This window comes from Dromaius novaehollandiae, chromosome 2, assembly GCF_036370855.1.
Source record: "Dromaius novaehollandiae isolate bDroNov1 chromosome 2, bDroNov1.hap1, whole genome shotgun sequence".
Classification (NCBI taxonomy): domain Eukaryota; kingdom Metazoa; phylum Chordata; class Aves; order Casuariiformes; family Dromaiidae; genus Dromaius; species Dromaius novaehollandiae.
In genome coordinates, this window is record NC_088099.1 from 43850552 (window position 1) to 43872670 (window position 22119).

A 22119-nucleotide genomic window follows, 5' to 3' on the forward strand; every position below is an offset into this window, starting at 1 on the left:
CACTTCCTATTTGCTTTAGTATAGCAAGAATTGGTGAACAATTGGTGAAGTTTAATTTTCATTTGTTTTGATATATTTTGATACATTCTGTTAAAAACATATTGTTCTGGTATTCTCCAATTATTTAATTTCCAGTGGGTCTACAGAAGTCAGAAAGATTTATTGATTGGTTATGATTTTGTTTATGATGCAGAATAGTTTTAATTTTGCAGCCTGTGGAAACGATTTGTTGGTGGACTGAGAAAAGGATGATTTTTTTAACGTGGTGATTCAGTACATGGGCAGCTGGTAGTCATCTTGGTAGCATGCAGTGTCCTAGAAAGTGCAGTTGGTAGCGTGTGGCAAGCTGCAGGCTAATACCAGTGTGCCTTTAAATTTTTTTTAATTGTGTTTTGGGATTTTTTTGAGTCTGTGTGCGAGGAATTGCCTTTTCTTTAAGTGTCATTCTGCAAGTGTGATACTGCAGGAGGCAGTGCAACAAATACTCTGCAAGGTGGTGCTAGCTGTTAGCACCGAATTCCCAGAGAGCTCTCCCTGTTAGTGCTTTCTGCTGCAGCTGTGCTTTGTTTCTTGCCGCTTGTCTTTAAAGTACTTCCTTTCATAGGTCAGACTTTGTCAAATACAGATACTTTTATTTATTTATTTTAGTGCATGGCCGACTATGAGGGATTGTGAAAGTCAGGGCTCCACAGTTTGTTCCTACCTTTAGTTTTGCATGACCTTGGGCATGTTGCTTAACATCTTTGTTTCCCAGTTTGAAGTAGATACAGAAATGCGTGTGTCGCTCTGCTGTGAGATACACAGCTTTCTTAATGATCACTTATCTAGAGATCTCAAAGCATTTTATAGAGAGAGTCCAATGCAATTGCTGTTGTAAGAGCAGGAGAGGTCAGACTGAGGAGTCTGTGCTGACCACCTTATCTCCCTCCCTTCACAGTTGCCTTGGCCTCACTTCTTTCCCTGTGTCCCTGAATAGGTTGTTTTCTTGTTTAAAACAGGACTGAAACTGTTATCGGCTGTTAACTTTTTTTTTTTTTAATTCTCATTCAAAAGAAATTAAGAATTGATGTCTTCCAGAGAACTTTGCAAGCTCATTTTGTGGTTCACTGCTAGGCATTAGCCTGTGCTAATAAGCATTTTTGCCTTTCTCCTTCCTCTAGAGGATTTTTGAACTACTTAAACCTGCCATAGTCCTGGCCTTTTCCATAACTGCAAGATTTAATTTTTGAAAAAGTTTTACCAGTAGGCAGATCATGGAGCATAATGGCTTTAACTTGTGATCTTAACCATACTTAAGAGAATTTGTGGATTTGCTTTGATTTTAATAAGCAGATTCTGTTTATTTGCTTTTCTGTTTGCATTTTTATAGTAAATTCCTAGCTCTGAAGGATTAGAAGACTTTATGTTCTCCTGAATGTTAGTAGTAGTACTGACTAAAAACTGCATAAATACTGACGGTGGCAATAGCACTGTGAAACAAATGTCAAGATGCTGTTGAGTTACTTAGCTTTTGCTGTCTGAAATTTAAAGTTGGAGCTGTTCCTTTCAGAGTAGCTTGCATGCTGTGATGCAAATTTTATCGTTGACTAAAAGTTACCTCTGGGCATCCCAGCAGAGAAGGAGTCTTATGTGGATGTGGTTTAACTGCGCAGGACCTGGATGTGAACCTGATTGACTCCAGCTCTCTCGAGTATGGAGGAGTCGAAGCAACTGGACAGCTGCTTTTTTTTTTTTTTTTTTTTTTGCCCCCCCCCCCCCGTCTGCTCCCTTGCCCTCCTTCTAGGCCACACGAAGTTTTCTTTCCTCAGAGCCCTATCCTCCTTTGCTGTTTTATTGCAGATTAAAGGCTTGGGTTGCATGTGGAGGTTATCAGCTAATGAATAAACTTCAATCATCCTGTCCTGTGATAAATCTGTCTTGTAGATCAAAGATGAAGCATGTAGACCTTTTTGCTTTCAAATGGTAATTTCTTAAGGCTGTCAGATCACTTCCTGAGCTCTGTTTACATAAAAACAAAAACATGAAACATTTTATTTAAAATCCTTTCCACTTCCTCTCTGAGGAAAGTTTCCCCCCCTTCTAAGAACTCCGTGAAGATCCCATCTGTGGAAATACAGGCGAGCCTCACAGCGTAACTTGTAGTCACAGCAGTGTTTTCCTGACGCAACAGTTATTTCTGGCTTAAAATGGACAACAGTTCCACTAATTCCATCAGCAGTATTAATTTTTGTTTGTTTTTTAGGGGCTCTGTTCAGTTCCAGTTGCGTTAAAGTACGCATAAATTTGTTTCTACTGTATTTTCAGACAGAAATCAAAACCACGCAAGGCAGGCTGAAGAGTTTCTGTAAACCTATTTTCACACAAGCAGTTACTCTCCTTACATTGCTTTCCATGCAGTGTCTTTGGATAACATGTTTTGTATTCCAAGAGCAACCTAAACAATGATTTCAAAATCCGTAAGCTCTGGGATACTGTAAAATAAGAGGCAGTTTGGAAGTTGAGTCCACTTCTATTTATTGTACATGTTTCTCTAAGTAAAATGTATTTACAGTCTCTACCGTTTTTTTTCCTTCTGCTTGCTGCCTCAGCAGCTGAAGACAGAAGTCAGACTTTCCCACAGACCACAGTGAAGTTTTCAAGGGGTATAGCAGGAAAAAAGGGGAGGTGAGAGACGGTCCTCAAACGTCAGCTAAGGATTGGAGAGTCTGTGATTCATTCACGTCTTGCAAGAGCAATGTTGCTAGCCTCTGTAAACACGCAGGGGAGAGCACCTTGTTTCAGGTTTTGTGTCCTTTCATTTTGATCCTGTGCATTTCAGTGCTGGGAAGTAATTATGGTGGAGCCTTTTATAAGCTGATAAATATGTATAAATGATAATATTTATTAGACTAGCAACTCAATGCATTAAGTAGGAAAGTTGAGCTTTTTTGAGTTTTAGAAGTCATTAGTATTTTATTCTAGAAATAATCTAAGCCTACCTACTCCAAACTTGTGAATGAAAAACAGGTTTCTTTCTTAAGGCTTGTGCTACAATCTTTTGCCTGAGCAGGATTCTTCTCTTTTCTTTTTTCTTATTGAGGCTCCTACTTGATCTCCTTGTCTTTGATACATTACTCTTACCCGTTTCTGGATTATAGGTTGACCTTGATTTGAGGTGAAGAGAGAAGTGAACTATGTTGGTAAAGGATATCTTTATTCTTAGGTATCTGTTCTTTAAGCTGAGGATTATGCATGTTTGTTAGAAAAGAGTGAATCATTAGCAACTTTATTTCTGGTTGTCTCTTTTCCTGTGTCTGTTTATGGACTTACTCAGCAAATGTGGTTGCCAGTAAGTTAATGTAGTGAAATATTTTTTAGCAATGACATTTATTGCCAAGGCCTGCAGTCACTGAAAGGCAGGTTACCCACTGGCCAGGTTGTTGTCTTTAAATTTAACTTTATTCTGGGTCATAATGAAGGACATTTGAGAACTTACAGGTGCAAAAACAATTGCCAGTCTTGCAAATTTGATCCTCTTCGTTCAAATGTTGCTTCTTTTCTGTTCCTAACATATATCTAAAAAAAGATGAACAGTTTTATTATTTGTTTTTAACTGCTCTTACGTCTTCATGCGGAAACAGAGTGCAATATTTCCTCAGTAATCCACCTGTAAAGAAAACTTCACGTGGCTAAGCACAAACACAAGTGGAGACAATAGAAACTTTGGAAAAGTACCAATATTCAGTAAAGACCAAAAGTATCAAATATTTGGCACTAGAATTTGGAAGCTAGATTTATACAAATGTATCTTTACACAGTGTCTACTCTGTGTGTATATATACATATACTATATGTGTATAGACACATATGCCTATAAGAATTACACATTGTGTAATTTTTTACACTCACCGATTGCATGCATGTGTAAAATAATCAAAAAAAAAATGGCTTCAGAAAAAATTTTCATCTAGTGATTCTAAAACGTTCATTTAGGGGTTCTGTATATTCAGATCCGAGTCTCATGTACAGTAAAGACACTGTAAGTGATAGCAGAAGCTTTAAATAGCTGTGCTGAGAATCAGAGCCTGGTGGTCAAAATTCCACCAACTTCAAAAAAAGCTCTTTGCTAAGAGTCTTTGAATATCAAGCTACTTATTTCAGTCCTGACTTTAGTTTCCCAGATGTAACTGCTTTGACAATGGCTTCTTTGTTTCCCTGTTGAATCAGTGATAAAACTTGTGAGCTGAGTTTTACTGTTGACTCATTTGAATGGCCTGCACCTTTTCCAGTGGAAACTGCAGCTTTAGCACTGGTTTCTGTAATTTAGTAGTAAACTGAAGATTTAGATTTGAGCCTTCCTTTAATGAAGTAGAAGCTAGATCTGGGTAGTGATGCCTTATTGCTGAGCGTTCTTGAAAATTAAAGTATGAAGGAGACATAGGTATTTAGAGTTGTGACCATTTCATTCTTCCAGCACAGTAAACAAAAATCCCATTAGATACCTTGAGTGAGTGTGTACTTGCTTTATGAATGAATACATTTTTTTTTGCTGTTAAAGACAGCATCAAATTAAAAATCATTTACTGAAAATATAATTTTTGTTCCCTTTAATGCCTCTCTGTCATTGAGAGTTGCTAAAATAAAAACAAATTGTAAATAATCTTATAAATTAGTTGCTTAATATAAGCTTGAGATAGCTCTCTGGTAATCCATTTTATTATCTATTGGCTTGTCTAGCACTTGCTTTCACATATTCTTGAGTAGCTAACTGACAGACAGGCATGATTATCCTTAAGGATAAAATTTTATTATGATGTTCTTTTATTATGAGGATATTCCTATTTTGCAGGGAAGTAACCAGCGTGTCAGTTTATGGATCTCTGAAGGTAGGCTCCTAAGACTGAGATACTTCAAGCTAGAAGCAGCCTTTTGAAACAAAAAGTTATTTGGGTTGTAAATGACAAACGGCAATCAGAGATTAAATCCATTTTTTTTTTCACTTTTTGTCTAGCAGCGAGGACAAGATCAGCTGCCTTCTCCTATATAGCTGGCTATTAACTCCTTGTATGAGTGGATATATGAGAAAAGAAAAAAAAACATATATTTTCAACTAGATTGATGTGACTTGAAAGTTTCCTCTAAATGGGGGAACTAGAGTCAGAATTAGTTCCTGCTAAAAACTCTTTTTTCCCATGCTGTGAACATGCTTGCTTACATATGAAGTTGAGGATACCTTTAAAATAATAAATGCCAAAACAAATTAAATGGCTTATTTTAAAGCTTATTGTTTTTTCTGGTAGAAACATTTGTTAGATTTGCCAAAATTTTCTTCACGATTCTGTGTCCATGAAAGCTGAAGAATAAATAAAGAACATCTCAAACTGCTCATTTACCTGAAGTGGAAGTGGGATGAGAGTGTGTTTGTGTGTAAAACACTGGGCTGTTATCTCACTTGGATATTTTAGTAATGGAAGTTACATATGTACTTAGCCATTACATCTTACAACTTAAATTAAATTTTCAAAATTGCTGCAAATGGAAATCTCCTCCTCAGAGAAGCACACAGACCGTGTTTCAGTGCCCAGTGCTTTTTCTCCTTGCATTTAACTTTGCTGATAATTCCCAGGTAGGAATACAATTTAGGTTTTCTCCCAGGCTTGGGTTTACATTAAGACCTGCCTCTTTCGCATGAGCTCTGAAGGCGGATTTGCCTCCCTTTACATCCTGCCTGGGTGCCTTTGGAGCCCCAGACGTTGTAAGGAGCTGTAGGAACAAATGACCCCCATCTCCTGGCCGAATTTGAACACCAAAAGTTAATGCAAATGAAGAGCAACTGTGTTTCTCTGGGGGGTCCTTGGGGTTGCACATCTGGTCTGGAAAGGTTAAAATTTCTTTAGATTGCCCCCCCCCCCCATCATCTTATGTTATACATGGGTTTTAGATCAATTGCTACACAACGCAGCTGGTTTAATTTTTATTAGGTTACTGCTTCCTCCTGCAGAGAGCTGTGAGCCCCGTTTGTTTTGGGGGCAGGGGCCCGGAGGGAGCTCTTCCTCCTGCCTCACCTTCTCTCCTCAAACATCAAAGCCAGCGCGTTTGATCCTATTGGCTTAATCCTCGGTTGCTCCCTCCCACCAAGGTTGTGCAGATTTCCTCGTTTTATTCTCATGGTTATCCGGTGTCCGTGGTGTTTATCAACAAGTTAACTTTTGCCCTGGAGGCACTGGTGCTGTGCCGGATCAGGGCATCTGCCGCTGGCGTGGCGGTACTTTCCCTTGGCTGCCTGCGCTTGCCAGTCTCTCAAACTCTGGCAGGTAAATGTCTGGAAGGAAGGAGAGCACTGCATGAAGGGGACATAAATCAGTATAAAATAGTGCCCATGAAAGCATTTCTGGGAGATTGCTGCTTTCAGAGGCTGAGAAACTGTGTCAGTAACTGTAACTCCCACTGAATAAAATATGCTGTAGACAATTCTCCACTAGAAATCTTTTGGGAGTGGAGGATGAGAGGGGTCAGCTAACCAAAATCATGTCAAATTAGTCATTTGCTTTTGGGGGTAGAGGGGAGTGACAGTCTTCTAATACCATGTGGCAGTTCAGCCCATTAGCAGCTGGCCAAATACAGCGTCAGTTTAGGCCAAATGACAGATAGTGTCCTCACAAAGTGTTTGCTAGCAGCCTGTTGAAAAGTTTGCCTTGTAATTGCTTTGTCTTTGGGATTTGAGGAGTAGGTTAACTTTTATTAATATTTACTGAAAGCTTCCCCCCCCCCCCCCTTTCCTCCCTACCTCTTTCTCTAGCCAGCTGGCTTACTCTTTTGGGCAGGCTTTTTTTATTTTTTGATATGGAAACTTACTTGTAACTTTGATTGCCAACTGCCAGGGTCCTTTTAAGTGAGGAGCCAAGTGGCTCGTAATCGCTGCGTTTGCCACCGTGCCTCCAGCAGTCCCAGCCGCAGAGCGCTGCAGTTGTCCTCCCAGCAACTCCCACGAATATTTCTGAAATTGCAGCTGCACAGACAAGCAAATGAGGGGTATCTATAAATGGGGATTTACAGAATTAAACCAATTATTAAGCCATATGGGTACAATCTTGTGCCCCCCTCCTCCACCCTTGCTAAGAAGCCCTCCACCTCTGGAGCAGGCTGTGTCTGCTGTGCCTCGGAGTCCTCCAAGCATGCAACAGTTAGAAAAAAACATTTCAGTTAAAGAATTTCCACTTTTAAAGTAATGTCTAGAAGAATGTCTAGATTCAATTAATTTAAAATTGATTTTCAATAATTCTTGGGTTTTTTGTCTTTTAGTCTCTCATCTGTACTGCTTTGTGGTTTACTTAAAAAAAAAAAATCATAATCCAAAGCAAGAGAAAGTTATTTTAGCAAACACTGTTTGTTAATACACATGCACTACTGCAGATGTTAAGGTTGAGAATTTCCCAATATCAGTTGTAGGAAAATGTGCTTTTACTTTCCATCTTGAAATTCTACAGTAGTAAATAGGAAAGAATTCCTGTTTTTCATGGCAGTGCATCTTCGTCTACTTACTGCTTTTTTCTAAATCACATTTATAATCAATATCTTTTTCTTCTCATGTATCAGGAGAGAGCAGTTCATTTAGACTTTGAGGGCCAAATCCCACAATTATGGACTGTCTTTTATTCTTCTGCCTTCCACCCTCCCCCCGCCAAGAATTTTAAAAACTGTGCTATTGCATTCTTGCAATGCAGTATTTAGGTAGACTGTTAATTGACATGCACAGTATTGTATGCTTTAGACTGGAAAGGAAAATAAGCAATTTGCTTCATTTTGCAGAATGAGTTTTAACTGTTATTAAAGTGAATTTGTAGTTGCATATTTTCCAGTAAAGGTGACAGATTACTTCCAAGCTGGTATTTTCTTTTTGTTAAACAAGGTCTCAGATAGATCCATTTGCCCACGTATTCTGTTCTTGCCAGTTGGCTTTGAAAGCTAGTGCTTGGGCTCATCGTTCAGAACCAGCTTCCAAAAAATGAGGTCCCATGCTGTTTCTATCTATTGAGCTGGTAGGGGCTGGAAGGATCTGATCTGAAGCCAAGGCAAAGACTGAATTGATGGAATCATATCTAATAGGGCTGCCAAGTACTGCCCAATCATGAGGTTTCACTTTCTGGGAAAGAGCACTGAGACGAGGGGTGGCAGAACATTCGCAGTGATACTGGCTATCCTCAAATTTCTTTTCCCTGGTCTTAAAACCAGGCCACCACATAGGAAAAGAACTAGCTTTTTAGTTGAAGTCATTTTTACATGTTTACTTCCTGTTCCTCCCTATTGCATGCCTCTCCCCCATTTTCTCCCAAGTTTCAAATATGTATTTAAAAAGGAAGAAACTTGTTGTTGTTTATAATATTAAACATATTTTGACCATATGCAATGTATCATTGCAGAGGCACGCTTGCATCTTCATTATATTTACTTCCATTTGACTCTGTGCGTGTGCGTGCACGTGCACACACACTGATTCTGGTGAATGGTCACCACTCGTTGGGACTAGGTGGAGGCCAGTTGTCTCTAGGGACCTCTTTGAGGTAGACAATAATATCATATCCATATCACGCCTCCCCCCCAAAAAGAAAAAGCTTGACAAGTTTGCTTCAGAATTTTTTTTTTCCCTTTTCTAGTGACTTTCACTTGTGAAAATCTGAAAGCTCAGGTCCTTTGTCCATGTTCAGTTTTTATATAAACTGCCAGGAGAGTCTCTGAAACCGCAGTGATGATACACATCTGTGTGTCAGATATCCAATTTGTCACCATCTTCTTCTAATATCTGGCAAAGAGTAGGACCTAAATGAAATCCGGTTGACTGGAGCCCAGCTGAGATCTGATAGAGGTGACTTTGATAGATCAAATGGTTGAAGAACTTGGTAGAGTCTGTATAGATTTAATCTGCTCAGCAACTTTTTAAAGTGGTCTACAGTCTTCAAGTCTTGCTCATCTTTGCAGCTGTTTCAGTGGTCAGGAACAAGAGCGTTTTTTGCTGTTGTCTAGCCAAGAGACTGCACGAGGTAGAAACTTGCCTCAGTCATCCATGCTTGCAGCTGTTGCAGTGGTCTGTATGTGTAGGCTTAGATTCAAAAGCGCCAGGAACGGTTTAGCTGGAGAGACTCAGATACCACCCTTTTTACTCTGTCTTTCCCTCCCTCCTCTCTTCCACTGTCTTTGAGACACATATATATGCTTATTGCTGAGCTGTCACCTTTCCAAAAAGGCGTTATTATTTCAGTTTATGTTAGTACGCAAGGCTGTATGACCGATACAGCTGCTGCAGCAGCAGTAACCTCCAGAGTATGAAGTATTGGTCATCTGGGTCCAGTCCCTGCTTCAGCTGCTTCAATTAATTCCTCCTGTGCACCCCAAAGATTAGCTGAGGCATTTTACAGGTCATGTGTAGTGGAATGACATGGAAAGAGCACAGTGCTCTGGCGTGTCAGATGCCTATTAAATGTTGAAATTCAGAGTGCAGGTAACTATCTGCTAAGGTCTGTAGTTCAAATCACAATGATCTAGAAATAAATAAAAAATAATCTCCAGAATGTGGAAGGCTGTTGTTTCATAAGTTAAATACATATTTTTAGAACCATTTCAAAAACAGATGTGTAAGACTGGCATTCCCACCTGGAAGGTCATGTCAGAAGTGTTCAGTTTTGTGACGAGTTGCATTGGAAGGACAAATACCAATACTGAATTTAGAAGCTGTAGACTTAAATGGTAAGTAACCATTGCAGAATTAGAGCATTGCAGGCATTGTATGAACTCACTATGTTGTTTGGATTTTTTTTTCCCTAAGTCTGCTGACAAGAGCACCTAGGTCATTGCTAACAGCTGAGAATTAACCAGCATTTTGCCCTCCTGAATGAACCGTTCAGTAAACTGTTACTCTATCTATGTATATTTTTTGGACCAAAATGCCTACCTGTTGTATTTACAACATAAATAATTGCTCTGAATCATCAGGTGAGTGCCGCTCAGTTATAGTGAGCGAGGAAAATTGCAAAAACGCGAATTAGGGTCCCTGTCCTTAAGTGTATTTCAGTTTGCATTTTGATAGCAGTTTAGAAATGTTATCGCCTGTTTTGTCACAGACATAATTCACATCTTTCTTCAGGCACTGTAAACAAGAGAAATGGTTTAATGGCTCCATAAAAGGCACTCTGTGCTGATAGCTGAGATTAGACCCTTTAGTAATGGATTTTTGTGTGTTGGGGGAAGGGGAGGGCTTGGTGGAGGTAAATGTACTGGAAAAGAATCTTTGAGAGACTCTGATGTATCTGAAGTGCCTGCTGCATTTCTGTGCGTATTGCAAGATAGATTTAAAGTGTGACAGTATTGGCTTTATCAGTACAGAGGGCTTCTCCTTTTGCTTTTGAAATTTTACTGAATATTAACTCAGGTCATTTTAATCTGTCTAGCACCTGGAGATGTAAGCTATGTTAACTTACATTTTTTTTCCATCTTCTATCTTTTTTCTTCTTCTATCAAAAATCAAGTACCCGCTATTCAGATATATTCATGAAATCTCTGTAAGCTTATATCACATATTAACAGTTTTGTTGTAATTGGTTGTAAAAATGAATGAGTTGATTTACAAAATCAGGTTTAGAGGGTGGTTTGAGGGCTTAAATGTGAAAAGCAAACCAAAAGCATTCAGCAGAAATATAGAGGGCATGACTTACGCTGACTTCCGTGTTACTTCCTTCTCTCTGCAGGTGCACAAAGTCCTCTAACTTAATACACATGAATATAATATCACTTAAAGTCATTTGAGTTCAGTAACACAAGCAGGGTTGCTACTGTCAATTCATTCTATACGATATGGTAAATGCTCATTGCCTACAAGTGCCAGTAATAAGACATCTTGGTTTCTTTTGGGCAGTGCAGTCAAGATTGCCAGCCATTAACCCACATCACTGAATTACCAGTAATATTTCATAGCTTTTAGAAATATATTTAAATGACTTCTTCAGAAAATAAAAACAAATTTTACTTTGTGTTCTAGACAGGAATCTGAAGTTTGAAAATTATAAAATAACTTTCTGCTTAAAGTAGAAACGACTTGCAGACAATTTCATGTAAAATCTCATGTCTTCATCTTGAATAATCATCTCTTGAACTGAAAAGTACGTGAAACCATTACTTGTATATTTTATGCAATGTATTTCTGAGGCTTTCTCAAAAGAAGAGACTCAATTCTATCTGTGCAGAGATGGTAAATGTCTTGTCTGTCAGCCTAGAAAGTATACAGATTAGTCTCTTCTAAGACAAACCAATTCTTTCTTTAATTTAAGATTTCTTAAAACAGTTGTTATTCATTCGAGGCTTAAGCTGGGAGTTATCATGAGTAAAATGTTTGGGGATTAGGCTGCTGACAGGTAACAACCAGAGGAGAGTAGCACTTCAAAGTTAGCTGTAGTCGGCTTCAGCCTGTATTTATGCATGTTCTGTATGAGTGTACTACATGGAAAATGATACTGTTTTGTAGAATCTAAGTCCTTAAAAACACTTCAAAAATACAGAATGCTAATATAAGAATACACGAGATCACATTATGTGTAACATGCAGGCCCTGTTATTCTGCAGATACAGATAGATCTATAGACAGAGAATATGCATACAGTAATATATTGTACCTTAATCATTTTGCCACAGATGGTGGCAAGCCTTCGGCTCGCTTTGTGTCTGCGTGTTGGCTTCAAAGGAGCTACAGGCAGGGTCTGCAAAGCGAGCAGGTTTGATACTGATAAGCCATACTTTTCCCAGTCGTTCAGATGAGGTGTTGAAGACATGCATCTACATACAGGTTGTAGGATTGTTTGCCTTTTGAGTTTGGAGGTGGTTATCTGTGAGCAATCACTCGGCATGAAATCTTGGCCCTTGGTCATTTCTTAATAAGATCACTATTAAGGCAAAGTGCCCGTTAGTTTAATAGGGTTGAGACTTTATTCTGTGGTTAAATAAAATGAGTTTGCAGCAGGAAAAAAGAAATGGTGAGGAGTTGGTTGTTTTAAATGTCTTTCTTGTTTTTTTAATTTGGATGTGTTAGTAGCTTGGGATGCTGCACTAAAATTAGATTATATAAATAAGCAACCTTTCTCTCTTAAAAAAAAAGGCTGATTAAAAGTGTAATATAAAATTCAGCTTAGTAAAACTGTATTTTAAAGCCTGTTTTAATAGGTGTACTAAAATGAATGTCACACTAAAATGAACAGTGATGGGCGGAGGTGGCAGTAATCATACAAGGAACTGTTTTGAATGCTTTTGAAATTTTACTCTTGCAAATAACTGTCATTTTCAGCCACATGTAAGATGTGGTTTGAAAGGTCAAATAGCCTTCAAGGATCCCCCCCCCCCCCCAAAAGCATCAAACCAAACCAAAACGTGAGAAGTATTCTTCTAAGGCTGTCTTTTTTCCTTTCTTCCTCTAAAAGTGCACATGTAAGAAGTTACGGATAAAGTTTTGCATGGTGGCTGTGTCAGGGGACTGCCTGAGGAAGGCTTTAAATTTTACAGCTACATTATCTATTCTGGCCGTAGTTAAGATAAAGATCTAGTATAAAATCACTCTGGACTGTAATGCTTTCCTTAAAAGAAATGAAGGCATTAACCTACTTGGTCTGATACACTTTACCGTAGCTTATAAAGCTGGGAGGAAGGTGAGGTAAACTTTAATTAAAACTGCAGCACAGATGCCTTCTAGCACCGTGCCCTGTACCTAGCTAGGACTGTACAGTAAGCAAAATAAAATGTACCTCGCAGCCGAGGCAGCAGGCTGGAGCCGTGCTCAGTGAAAGTAATTTAATTAGTGTTGATCATGACTCCAGATGATGGTGATTTGATAAGGAATAATTTAGTACTTAACAGCCTTTTACATGCACCAACTCCATGTGGGAAGGTAAAGCAAATTGCACAAAATGAATGTGCTGCTTTCGCTTGTGCCTGTGCCAGTGAGCTGGAAAACTGCCTGTTAGCAGACGTTCAGGCTCTCAGCGCTGTGATGAAATACCCAGCCAGTTCTCCGCACAGGGCTGTGGTGTGGGAGTCTCTGTACTCCCGTTATTTAAAAATAAATAAGGGAAGTAATTTTTCATAACAGATTAACTCCGAGGAAGTAGCAAAGTTTAAAAAAAAATAGAGCAGTGTGTGGCCTTTGTGCAAATATGTGATACTGGCTTTAAAAAAGGGACTTGTTACAGTTGTGGTTTAATTCTCTGGTTCGAGTGGAAGAGATTGCTTAGCTTTGCGTCAGAGCCACAGCTCTGGAGATGCGGGGCCTATCGTACACATTAAACATGCATTATGTGACCAAGGCATGTGAAGAGAGACAGCAGTAAAAGTTCACTAGCAAAACCCCCCAGCAAAGCTACTGGATGCCAACCTGCTCTGCAATCACAGTGTAAGGCTGAGTGTGGATTGCATTTTGCCTCGTTACTAAAATTTGACAACCCTCATTCAAGAGGTCCATATAGTCTTTTATTTTAGTGCAAGTTCAAACAGTTTTATGCAGGAAGAGTTTTTTCCTTGTTTTGATGTTCACCACTTTTCGTCTGAGTGTAAGTTACTGCGCATGAGTACTGGGTGCCTCTCTTTCTGTCTGCTTTTCCCTCCGATGAAAACGTTTTCAGGTAATTGGCTATTACCCACCGAATGTAGTGGCTGGATAACAGTCTTACAGAGGAGTCATTTGTGTTTTGTGAAAATAGGTGGCAAAACAATGTAGCAATATCTTGCAGATATCTCAATTAAGAGCTTTAGTATAAGCTGTCATATAGTAGGGTAGCAGAGGACCCGTCTGTGAAAGAGTTCTCTGTACGTGGCCCAACTATGGGAAAAACCTGTAGTGGGAACCCTGAATCAGGATAGGACACAAATAGATCAGAGTTTATTGGTTCTGTTGCTCGCTTTTTAGAGTGTTTTATTTACTTTCCCCTCCGCACCACACAAATGTGTATACATGCACATATGTTAGTATCAGAAAATTGATAGAGTGTAATAAATTCTCTCCTAAGCTCATGTGCAAGGGAAGGGACAAAATACTACTTAATGGTATGTAATAATGACCTAATTTTGCACTGAGGTTCTGTAACGAGGACTGCTATGCATATGTGAATTTCCACAGAGGCACAAGTGTCTGTCTAAACCCTGACTATGGTGTTTTGGTGATGACATCAAACCTCAGTCATAAGAGTTAATCCCCAAACTGTAGGCTTCTCAGCATTCTAAAATAGATTTATAGCCTCATTTTATTTAAAACTTGAAAGATGTGTTTTCAAACTGTTAAGTTAAATACCTGTCTTTTAGTCCTTTGTCCTCTTCCCCACTTATTCTAGATTTGTCTAGATCAGACGAAGGAATTAAGACTGCTTTGAATCTTCTTCTGCTTTAATTTTGGTTAAGGCTGACTATGACATCAGGAAAAAGTTGACTGGCTTGGACTAATATGCTGGTTAACCTTGCCTTTACCTTTGCCCTTTTTCCAAATCCAGACCAACTCGTGCTTCTAATTAATGCTGTGTTTCTGTCATGCTCCGTCTGTTCTTTTTGCCATTTATAAAAGTATGGCTAAAAATCCTTTCTCTGTTTGTGTCTTCATCACACTTACTGTTGACTTCAGTGAGGCCACAATTTTATCCTGTCTAGGTATCCTCCAGTTTCATAAGTTTGACTGCAATTTTTCCATGTATTTTATAGGACAAAAAGATTACCAATCAAATACTTGAGGCTGATATATGAGAAATTAATTTTGGAGTCATTTGTGTGGCACTCTTTGAAGTGAACTACCATTGCATTTATAGCTAAAAGCTACCTCACTAATACTACTTAGAAACATTTGGTGCCTGGGAAGTATTTTGCCTCTGACAACATTTACAGTAGTAAAGCCAAATATAAGTGGGCTGTTATTTTCCTGCTAATGAGATGGGATCCTGGCCATCTTTCTATTAAACAATAAAAGTGCTAATAGCCAGTGCAAAGGATCTCTGGTGTCTATTTTTCCGCTGACACCCAAAGACATACTTGAAATGTTTATTTCTGATATTGTTTCTAGTACTACAATGGTTTAATTAATCATGTGTTTAATTAGCAGTGTCTAGCTTACTTGAGAAAGCTCATTGTTAATATTGTACTTGGTTTTTAATTGCATTTTCTTTCTCTTTCCAGTGGCTTTTCATGGTCTCCCTGTGAAAATCAAGAAGGAACCCCATAGCCCATGTTCAGAACTTGGCTCTGCTTGCAGTCAAGAACAACCATTCAAGTTCAGTTATGGGGAAAAGTGCCTGTACAATGTCAGGTAAAGCCACCTTTGTTTGTAGTGGTTTCAGTGGGAACTGCTGATTAAATGGGGACTGACTAAAGAGTGATAAAACCGTAACAGGGATCTTACAGAAGTTACCTCGTCAGCAGATAACAGACTGATGAGATAATGCATTTAGCTGATGAACAGTGATGGAGTTGTTTACAGTTCTATCAAACACTTACATAATCATTTCAAAGCAGTGTTTTTCATCAAAATGCATATTCTTCGTTCCTCATCCGTGGGAGATAGCCAGAGTTTAAAAACCGAGGGGGCAAGTGTGAAATAGAAGGAAGGAGTGTCTCATTTTCTGAGAGTTGTGTTGAAAGTACTTTTAAAATGCATTACACACATTAGAAAGAAGAGAGAGCTCTGTGCAGCAGACAAGAGATTGGCAGATCTGAGCAACACATTAGGTATTTGACAAGTCTTGCAGATGATATATGTGTGCATTCATGGATGATTACAATTTAAAATAGTATTTTATTAGGCCTTTGCATCTTTATCTTTTCAAAAGCAAGTTGTCTTCTGATTATAAGGGTAGATAATAAAAGCTTTAATTCTTTTCTGGGAGGGGGGAGCTTGATACCACTATGTTCTTTATTGACTTTCTCTTGGTTCACACTTATGTGTCACTCATTCTTCCTTTAGCGTCAGCAGTGAAGGTTTTCTTATTGACGTTTTAGTCTATTTTGGAATCTTTTATCTTGGCAGTGAGTTTTTATTCTCATTAATGTACTACCAAACCTGGTAATACTTAAAGCATTTACATTTAACTTGGGTGGAGGGAAGGAGGAAAAAAAAGACCAGCGGCTTCCCCAGTCATAGAGGAGTGATTTTGTTTTCAAAAAATCAAGTGCAACCATCAATGGATTTGCTGGATGCTAGGAGACATGATTTAAGGATATATGCAAGTTCATGTTTACTGTCTGCCTAACATCTGCATTTGTCCTGTTTAAACACAAGGATGATCAAAGAGGTAAAGTCCTTTCCTCATTTGGAGCACCTTTGAAAACAGTGTCTATGTATTTGCAGGAACAGAACTTTATTATTTAAAGAGAAAAAAATAACCTGTTAGGAGAGGCTGCGACATTGTAGTGTGGGTAGCTAAACAGCATTGTTTTTCTGGGTCAGATCCCTTCCCTCTAGCTGCATTGTTTTACTGTCTCACTTTGTGGCTTGTGCAAGCTCTAAAAAAGAGACTTGACAGGCACCATCAAGACTGCCTTTGTACTCTAGTCCAGGTGCTTCTACTTTTATGTGTTTTGTATATCTCCTTTACAATGCCACTTTAAGACTGAATCCTTTAAAAAATACATTTCTAGGCCCTAGAGAGGAAAATGCTGTGTTGAGCCACTTGACCTCTAACTTGATTTTTCCTGTGCTCTTGTCAGTGTAAAGCAGAGAATTCCTCTGCTCCAAACTGGTTAATAAAGTATCTATACTAAAAAGTTTATAAATGTGACACTTCTTTTCTCTGGATGTAGGTGCTATACTTTTTGCAGAGAAAATAACTTGACCTTTTTTTCTGTTTCTGATAGTGCCTATGATCAGAAGCCACAAGTGGGAATGAGGCCCTCCAACCCACCAACGCCATCCAGCACCCCTGTGTCACCGCTGCACCATGCCTCCCCAAACTCAGCTCAGACTCCTAAGCCCGACCGGGTTTTCCCTACCCATCTCCCTCCATCCCAGTCCATTCAAGACAACAGTTTCCCTATGGACCACAGGTAAAACACAAAATATGCGGGGGATCCAAACAGGAGGTGTTTCTGTTATGGCTGCAAGATGAGTGACTGTCTCTCATGCAGGACAGCTGTGGGTTCATGCCCTCAACTATTCCCTTTGAAAAGGGAATAATTGAAAAGGTCCAAGGTGAAAGCCAGAGTGGTTCAGAATGCCAGAAATAGGCATGTTTAATAAAAGACTGGTATCCAGCTTGATGGACTCTAGTAGGAGTTCATATTGGCAATGACATAGAGTTTTAATGACCTACGTGTGCTACCTTGTGAGGGTCATCCACTTGAGGCTAGTCAGCCCTACAAGATAATGAAGTCACTAGCAGGCATCATCCTGACTATAAGTGTCTGGCCTCTTGCTAAGAATTTTTCCTATCAAAGAGATAAGTGGTTATGTTATGGTGTCACTGCTTCTGAGTATTTTTTGGAAGGGTGGATCGTTTTTCCAAACCCTTTTGAAATAAAGCATTTCAAACAAATTAAGATGCCAACATAAACTATGCTTAAATAACATTAGTCTGAGTAAAACCCACAAGAGCTAGAAACTAGAATTAAAGCTTAAACTGTCCTTAAGTCACCCTGTTTTGTTTTGATATGTTAGAGATCTCCAGACAACTGACCATCTTTCTTAGCTCAGCTTTGCAGTGCATGTGCTTGGAGTCGATTTCTCTTATTTTTGAGACCACACACTTGTATGTAGAATTTTAATCGTCCTAACTTTTATTACATAAGCCTATTTTTGTTTGCTGCACTGTGTGGTTGCTCTAAGCATTTTGAACTTCAGCTATGTATAAATAGATATATATGTTCACAGACTTGACTTAGCACTGAAACATTAGCAAAATAAAAGGAACCTTAAAAGAAAATCATAGTTGTTGGGAGCGCGATTTGCATGCTTCTGCTCTAATAAGGGGTATTATCTCCAGGGATTTGGGCACATCACTTCTGAAGGGGGTTACTAAGGTTTATATTGCTGTTTTGTGCTCTGCTGAGATAGTTTTAAATGTCACCCAAAGTTCTTTATGAGCCTTTCTGGCAGTGCCGAAACACTGAATTGGCCCCTTCAGTTGCCCTTTCAGCTGCCAGTCTTTTCCTCGTCCTTGGACTGTGGTCTAACCAAGCAGGCCACCAGTAAAGCCAGGCTGTGGTTTTGATTACAGGATGGTGGACAAATGTCTTTCTGTACATACACCAAAGTCAAGTAGTCAGGAGACTGATATCTCCAAAAGCTGAATGGCTTCTGTGCAGAGAACATAAATAGGATTTTTCAGGTTAGAAAAACTTTTGTTTTAGAGCAACCATAAAGAGAATACTGAAGCTGTCTGTCAGCCCTAATTTGAGTATTTATAGAGGCTTGTATGTGCCTCGGACATTTTATTTTTCTATACCCATAACACTTGCTCTACGCAAGCTTTATGGGGTCTTGACATGGCACTTTTTTTTCTGTGACTTTGATACTCATGTTCTTTAAGGCATTTTGCTTTAACGGTTCCCTCCTGTGATGGAACATCATGTCGAACAGCCTTTTAGTGAAGTCCAAAAATAGCTGACTCAGAATAGGCCAAAAGTTTCGTCTTTCTCCTTTTCTAAAGGAAGGAGATTTACTTTGAATCTCCTCACCTCCAATTGTTTGAAGCAAACGTGTACTTCATATTTTTGTGAAATTTGGATCCTCCTGATATACAAGAGGGTATGCTACTCAGGGCCTGGTTTAGCTGGAGAACACATTCTTTCACAATGAGTGTGTTTAGAAAATGTCGTTTGATCAAATGACCTACCTGTGTGAGTTTATATATAACTCCGTAACTCAAAGCGTATTTCTTTGGAACATGCATTGATGGCATAAGATAGCATCACTATCTAGAACAGCACATACAGCTTCATACAAGGCATGAATATATGAACGATAAGTGGTCCTAACAAGTACCAACAGGAATCAAATCCACTTGTGTAAACAAATGGCTTGATTCCATACAAAGCTTCCAGTACAACAAGTATTATTAACTTCCTTTGAGGCTTTGTGAGTGAGCCTGTTTCTTATTTTAACTTCAAGTTGCAATTTTCTGATTCACTCCTTGACAGTTCTTAATGATAATTTCTGCTTCTTTTTTTGGCTAATGAAAAAAGGAAAAGAGGGAAATGAATGCAGCGCCAGTCAGCCTAACTGTTTCATAATACATTTGAGTTTCTAAGTTTATTTTCTGCAGGTGTAGGTGGAATTGTAAAACCTAATGTTACAGTGCAGTACTCTTTCTACAGCAAAACAGAATCCTTATAGCAGCATTAAAAATTAATTTTCAGTAAAACAATTAATTTTCAGTCTTTGCTACTGCATTCTAATAGCTTGTATCCCTGTGGCTCCCACAGTATTTGTAAATATTTGTCAGACCAAATTCAGCACAGTATTTTAATAGAAGTTAGTGGAGTTAAAATTGTTTCAGAAGCATACTATATATAAGATGATATTCAAGGATAAACCCTGCTTTCTTCTTCACTCAGTTTTCTTCAAGAGAATGTCTGTTGTTGCTTGCATCAAACAAAATCAGTTGAGCTGCAATGTGCAGGAAGCTGAAGAATTATTAGTTCTTGACTTTTAGTGTGACAGTGAGAAACTTGCAAAGGAAGGCACAGGCTTCTGGGTTTTTTATTATTTTTAAGGAAAGAAAAACGTGTTTGTTCATGATAAATGATAACAGGGGTAGTAAACAGTTTTAAGAACATTTTGTCTGCTATGGATTGGTGCAGAAGCAAGAGGTCCCCCCAGTGTGGTATTCTGCAGGAGAGGATGAGAGGACTTTGTTATAATGCATGCAGTTCATCAGGGCCGGGTAGGAACATAGCACCGTTGTATTCTTCTCTGTGCTTCTGAACCTGCAGATGTCCAAGTGATTCCATTCAGACTTTTTTAGTTCTGACTATGTATATATTTTACGGATGGGGCAACACATGTAGGTTCTTGAGCATCACTGCATTGAAATGAAATTAATTTAAAGCTGAATTCTCAGACTTTTTTGCCATTTGGAGAGCGTTTTGGAGTAGTGAGTGCCTGTGTGGCTCTGTGTGGTCATTTCATGCAAAAATGACCTAGGAAACAAATTAAGGCAGGAGGGGAATTCTAATGCATTGTGTCTCTTAGCAAAATCAGCACCTGTCCTTTTTCTGGAGTGATTAAACCTCCTTCCAATTGAAGCTGGAATGCAATGCCAGCTTCTCAGGTAGACCTCCCATGATGTTGTTTCCAAGAAGAGAACTGGAAACCCTTACTCTGGCATGATTTCAGATGTTATCACGGACAGTACTATTTGTTTGAAATGTGTGTGTGTGTTAGGGTGGTCAGAATCGTTTCTGTGTAGCAGTAAGAATAAAGTAAGAGTAAATTAGAGTGCCAACAGTATGTCATTAATACTTATGAAAGGACAGAGAACTCTAGCTACGGCTCCTTCATGTTACTGTGGTGGGTAAAGTCTGTCTTTCTAGATGGTTTGAAGTTGCTGGAAGGCCAAATGTATTTCCTGCTTGCCTCTTCCATTGCAGAGAAGATGTTGAAGGCAAAGAGGATGGTGGTGGGAATGGGTTTTAGAGTTGCTATTTATTGGAGTTCTTTGGGGTTTTTTTGCTTGTTGCTGTTTTCTGTTATTACAGCACTGCAGTGGTCATAATGCATTTGGCATTATCATAAATAAAGTATTTGCTACTGATGAAGTGATAAAGCCATTCCCTCATGCTAATCATGACCTGAGAAGATCTTCAGGAAATAGAATGTACCTCAAAGCCAGTAACTGCATCTTTAAATGACTTCTCTAACTTGTGTCCTAGATTTCGCCGCCAGCTCTCTGAACCTTGCAATTCTTTTCCACCTTTGACTTCAATGCCAAGGGAAGGACGTCCAATATATCAGCGCCAGATGTCTGAGCCAAACATCCCTTTCCCACCTCAAGGTTTTAAGCAGGAGTATCATGATCCAGTTTACGAACACAACGCTATGGTTGGCAGTGCAGCCAGTCAAAATTTCCCCCCTCCTCTGATGATTAAACAGGAACCTAGAGATTTTGCATATGATTCAGGTAGGTGAGATTCTCCTTTAGTTCTACATGGTAAAGTAATAAATGAGTCCAAGCTTGTGCTGTTGATGTTATGTTCATATAAATTGCAACTTGCTCTTTTGACTTCTCAGTCGCCTGAATTCACTTATGTCTGATATATCTGCAAAGTAGTAAGACTGGTACATAGTGCAGATTATCTTGTGCCACCATTGCCTTGTTTGCTTGCTCAGTAAAGGATATCATTTTCCAGAACTCTCCATCTAGGCAGTGCATAGTTTAAAGAAGCAAAGAAGAAACCTCAAGGGTGGAAAGTTGAGCTTTGCTCAAGGGGTGGGGGGATGTTTTGTGCTATAGTGTCTTTGACCTCTAAATCTGTGCGCTCTGTTTTATGAGCTCTTTCGTCTGCCAGAAATAGAGGACTCATTCTCCTCTTGCTTACACTACTTTAAATCAGGAGTAACTCCACTGAAGTGGGGTTTATACGGCTATAAAACCAATGAGGGAGAAGAATCAGCCAAATTGGTGTCAGCTTCTCAGTTTGTGCACACTGATGTGTTTTGTGGATGTACATAATCTGTGATGCCAGGTTGCTGATGTAGAGAATAAGCTGTTGCTATTAATAATGTTTATTATGATAGGGCTTATAGGGTAACCAAAATGGAGCGTCATTGCAGTAGGGACTGCACAAAACAAAAGAGGTGGTGGAAGAACCTGCTCTGAACGACTTCTGGTCAGAATAGAAAAGATAAGTGACAGAAGGAATGAAAACAGAAGTCAAGGGAATAATATTGTAGATGTTAGGTTACTTTGCCACAGTTTAAATATAGTGTTTATATTATATATGGGAAAAAAGGACTTTTAAAGTGAATTAGGTAAGCAAGAAAAAAGAGAGTTAAGCGATGAGGACTAAGGAGCTGAGGAGGAGAGGGAAGCTAGAAGGATATGTGTGAAGAGAAGCTGAGGTTAAAGCAACATAGGGTGGGCTGGATGTGTTGGATGGGTAACTGGTTTAGCCCATGATAAACTGTCTTGCATCTTT

The 22119-nt window shown here is 39.0% G+C and overlaps 1 protein-coding gene across 8 annotated transcripts in view; it reads left to right on the forward strand.

The window, feature by feature from the left end:
• ETV1 (ETS variant transcription factor 1) overlaps positions 1 to 22119 on the forward strand; it is a 66622-nt gene that overhangs the window by 18772 nt on the left and 25731 nt on the right. For all 8 annotated transcript variants that reach the window (XM_064506354.1, XM_064506357.1, XM_026105058.2 and 5 more), the window contains 3 exons: positions 15166 to 15295; positions 16840 to 17028; positions 20854 to 21101. In XM_064506354.1, the coding sequence (XP_064362424.1) occupies positions 15166 to 15295; positions 16840 to 17028; positions 20854 to 21101 (567 nt within the window). The remainder of the gene's footprint in view (positions 1 to 15165; positions 15296 to 16839; positions 17029 to 20853; positions 21102 to 22119) is intronic.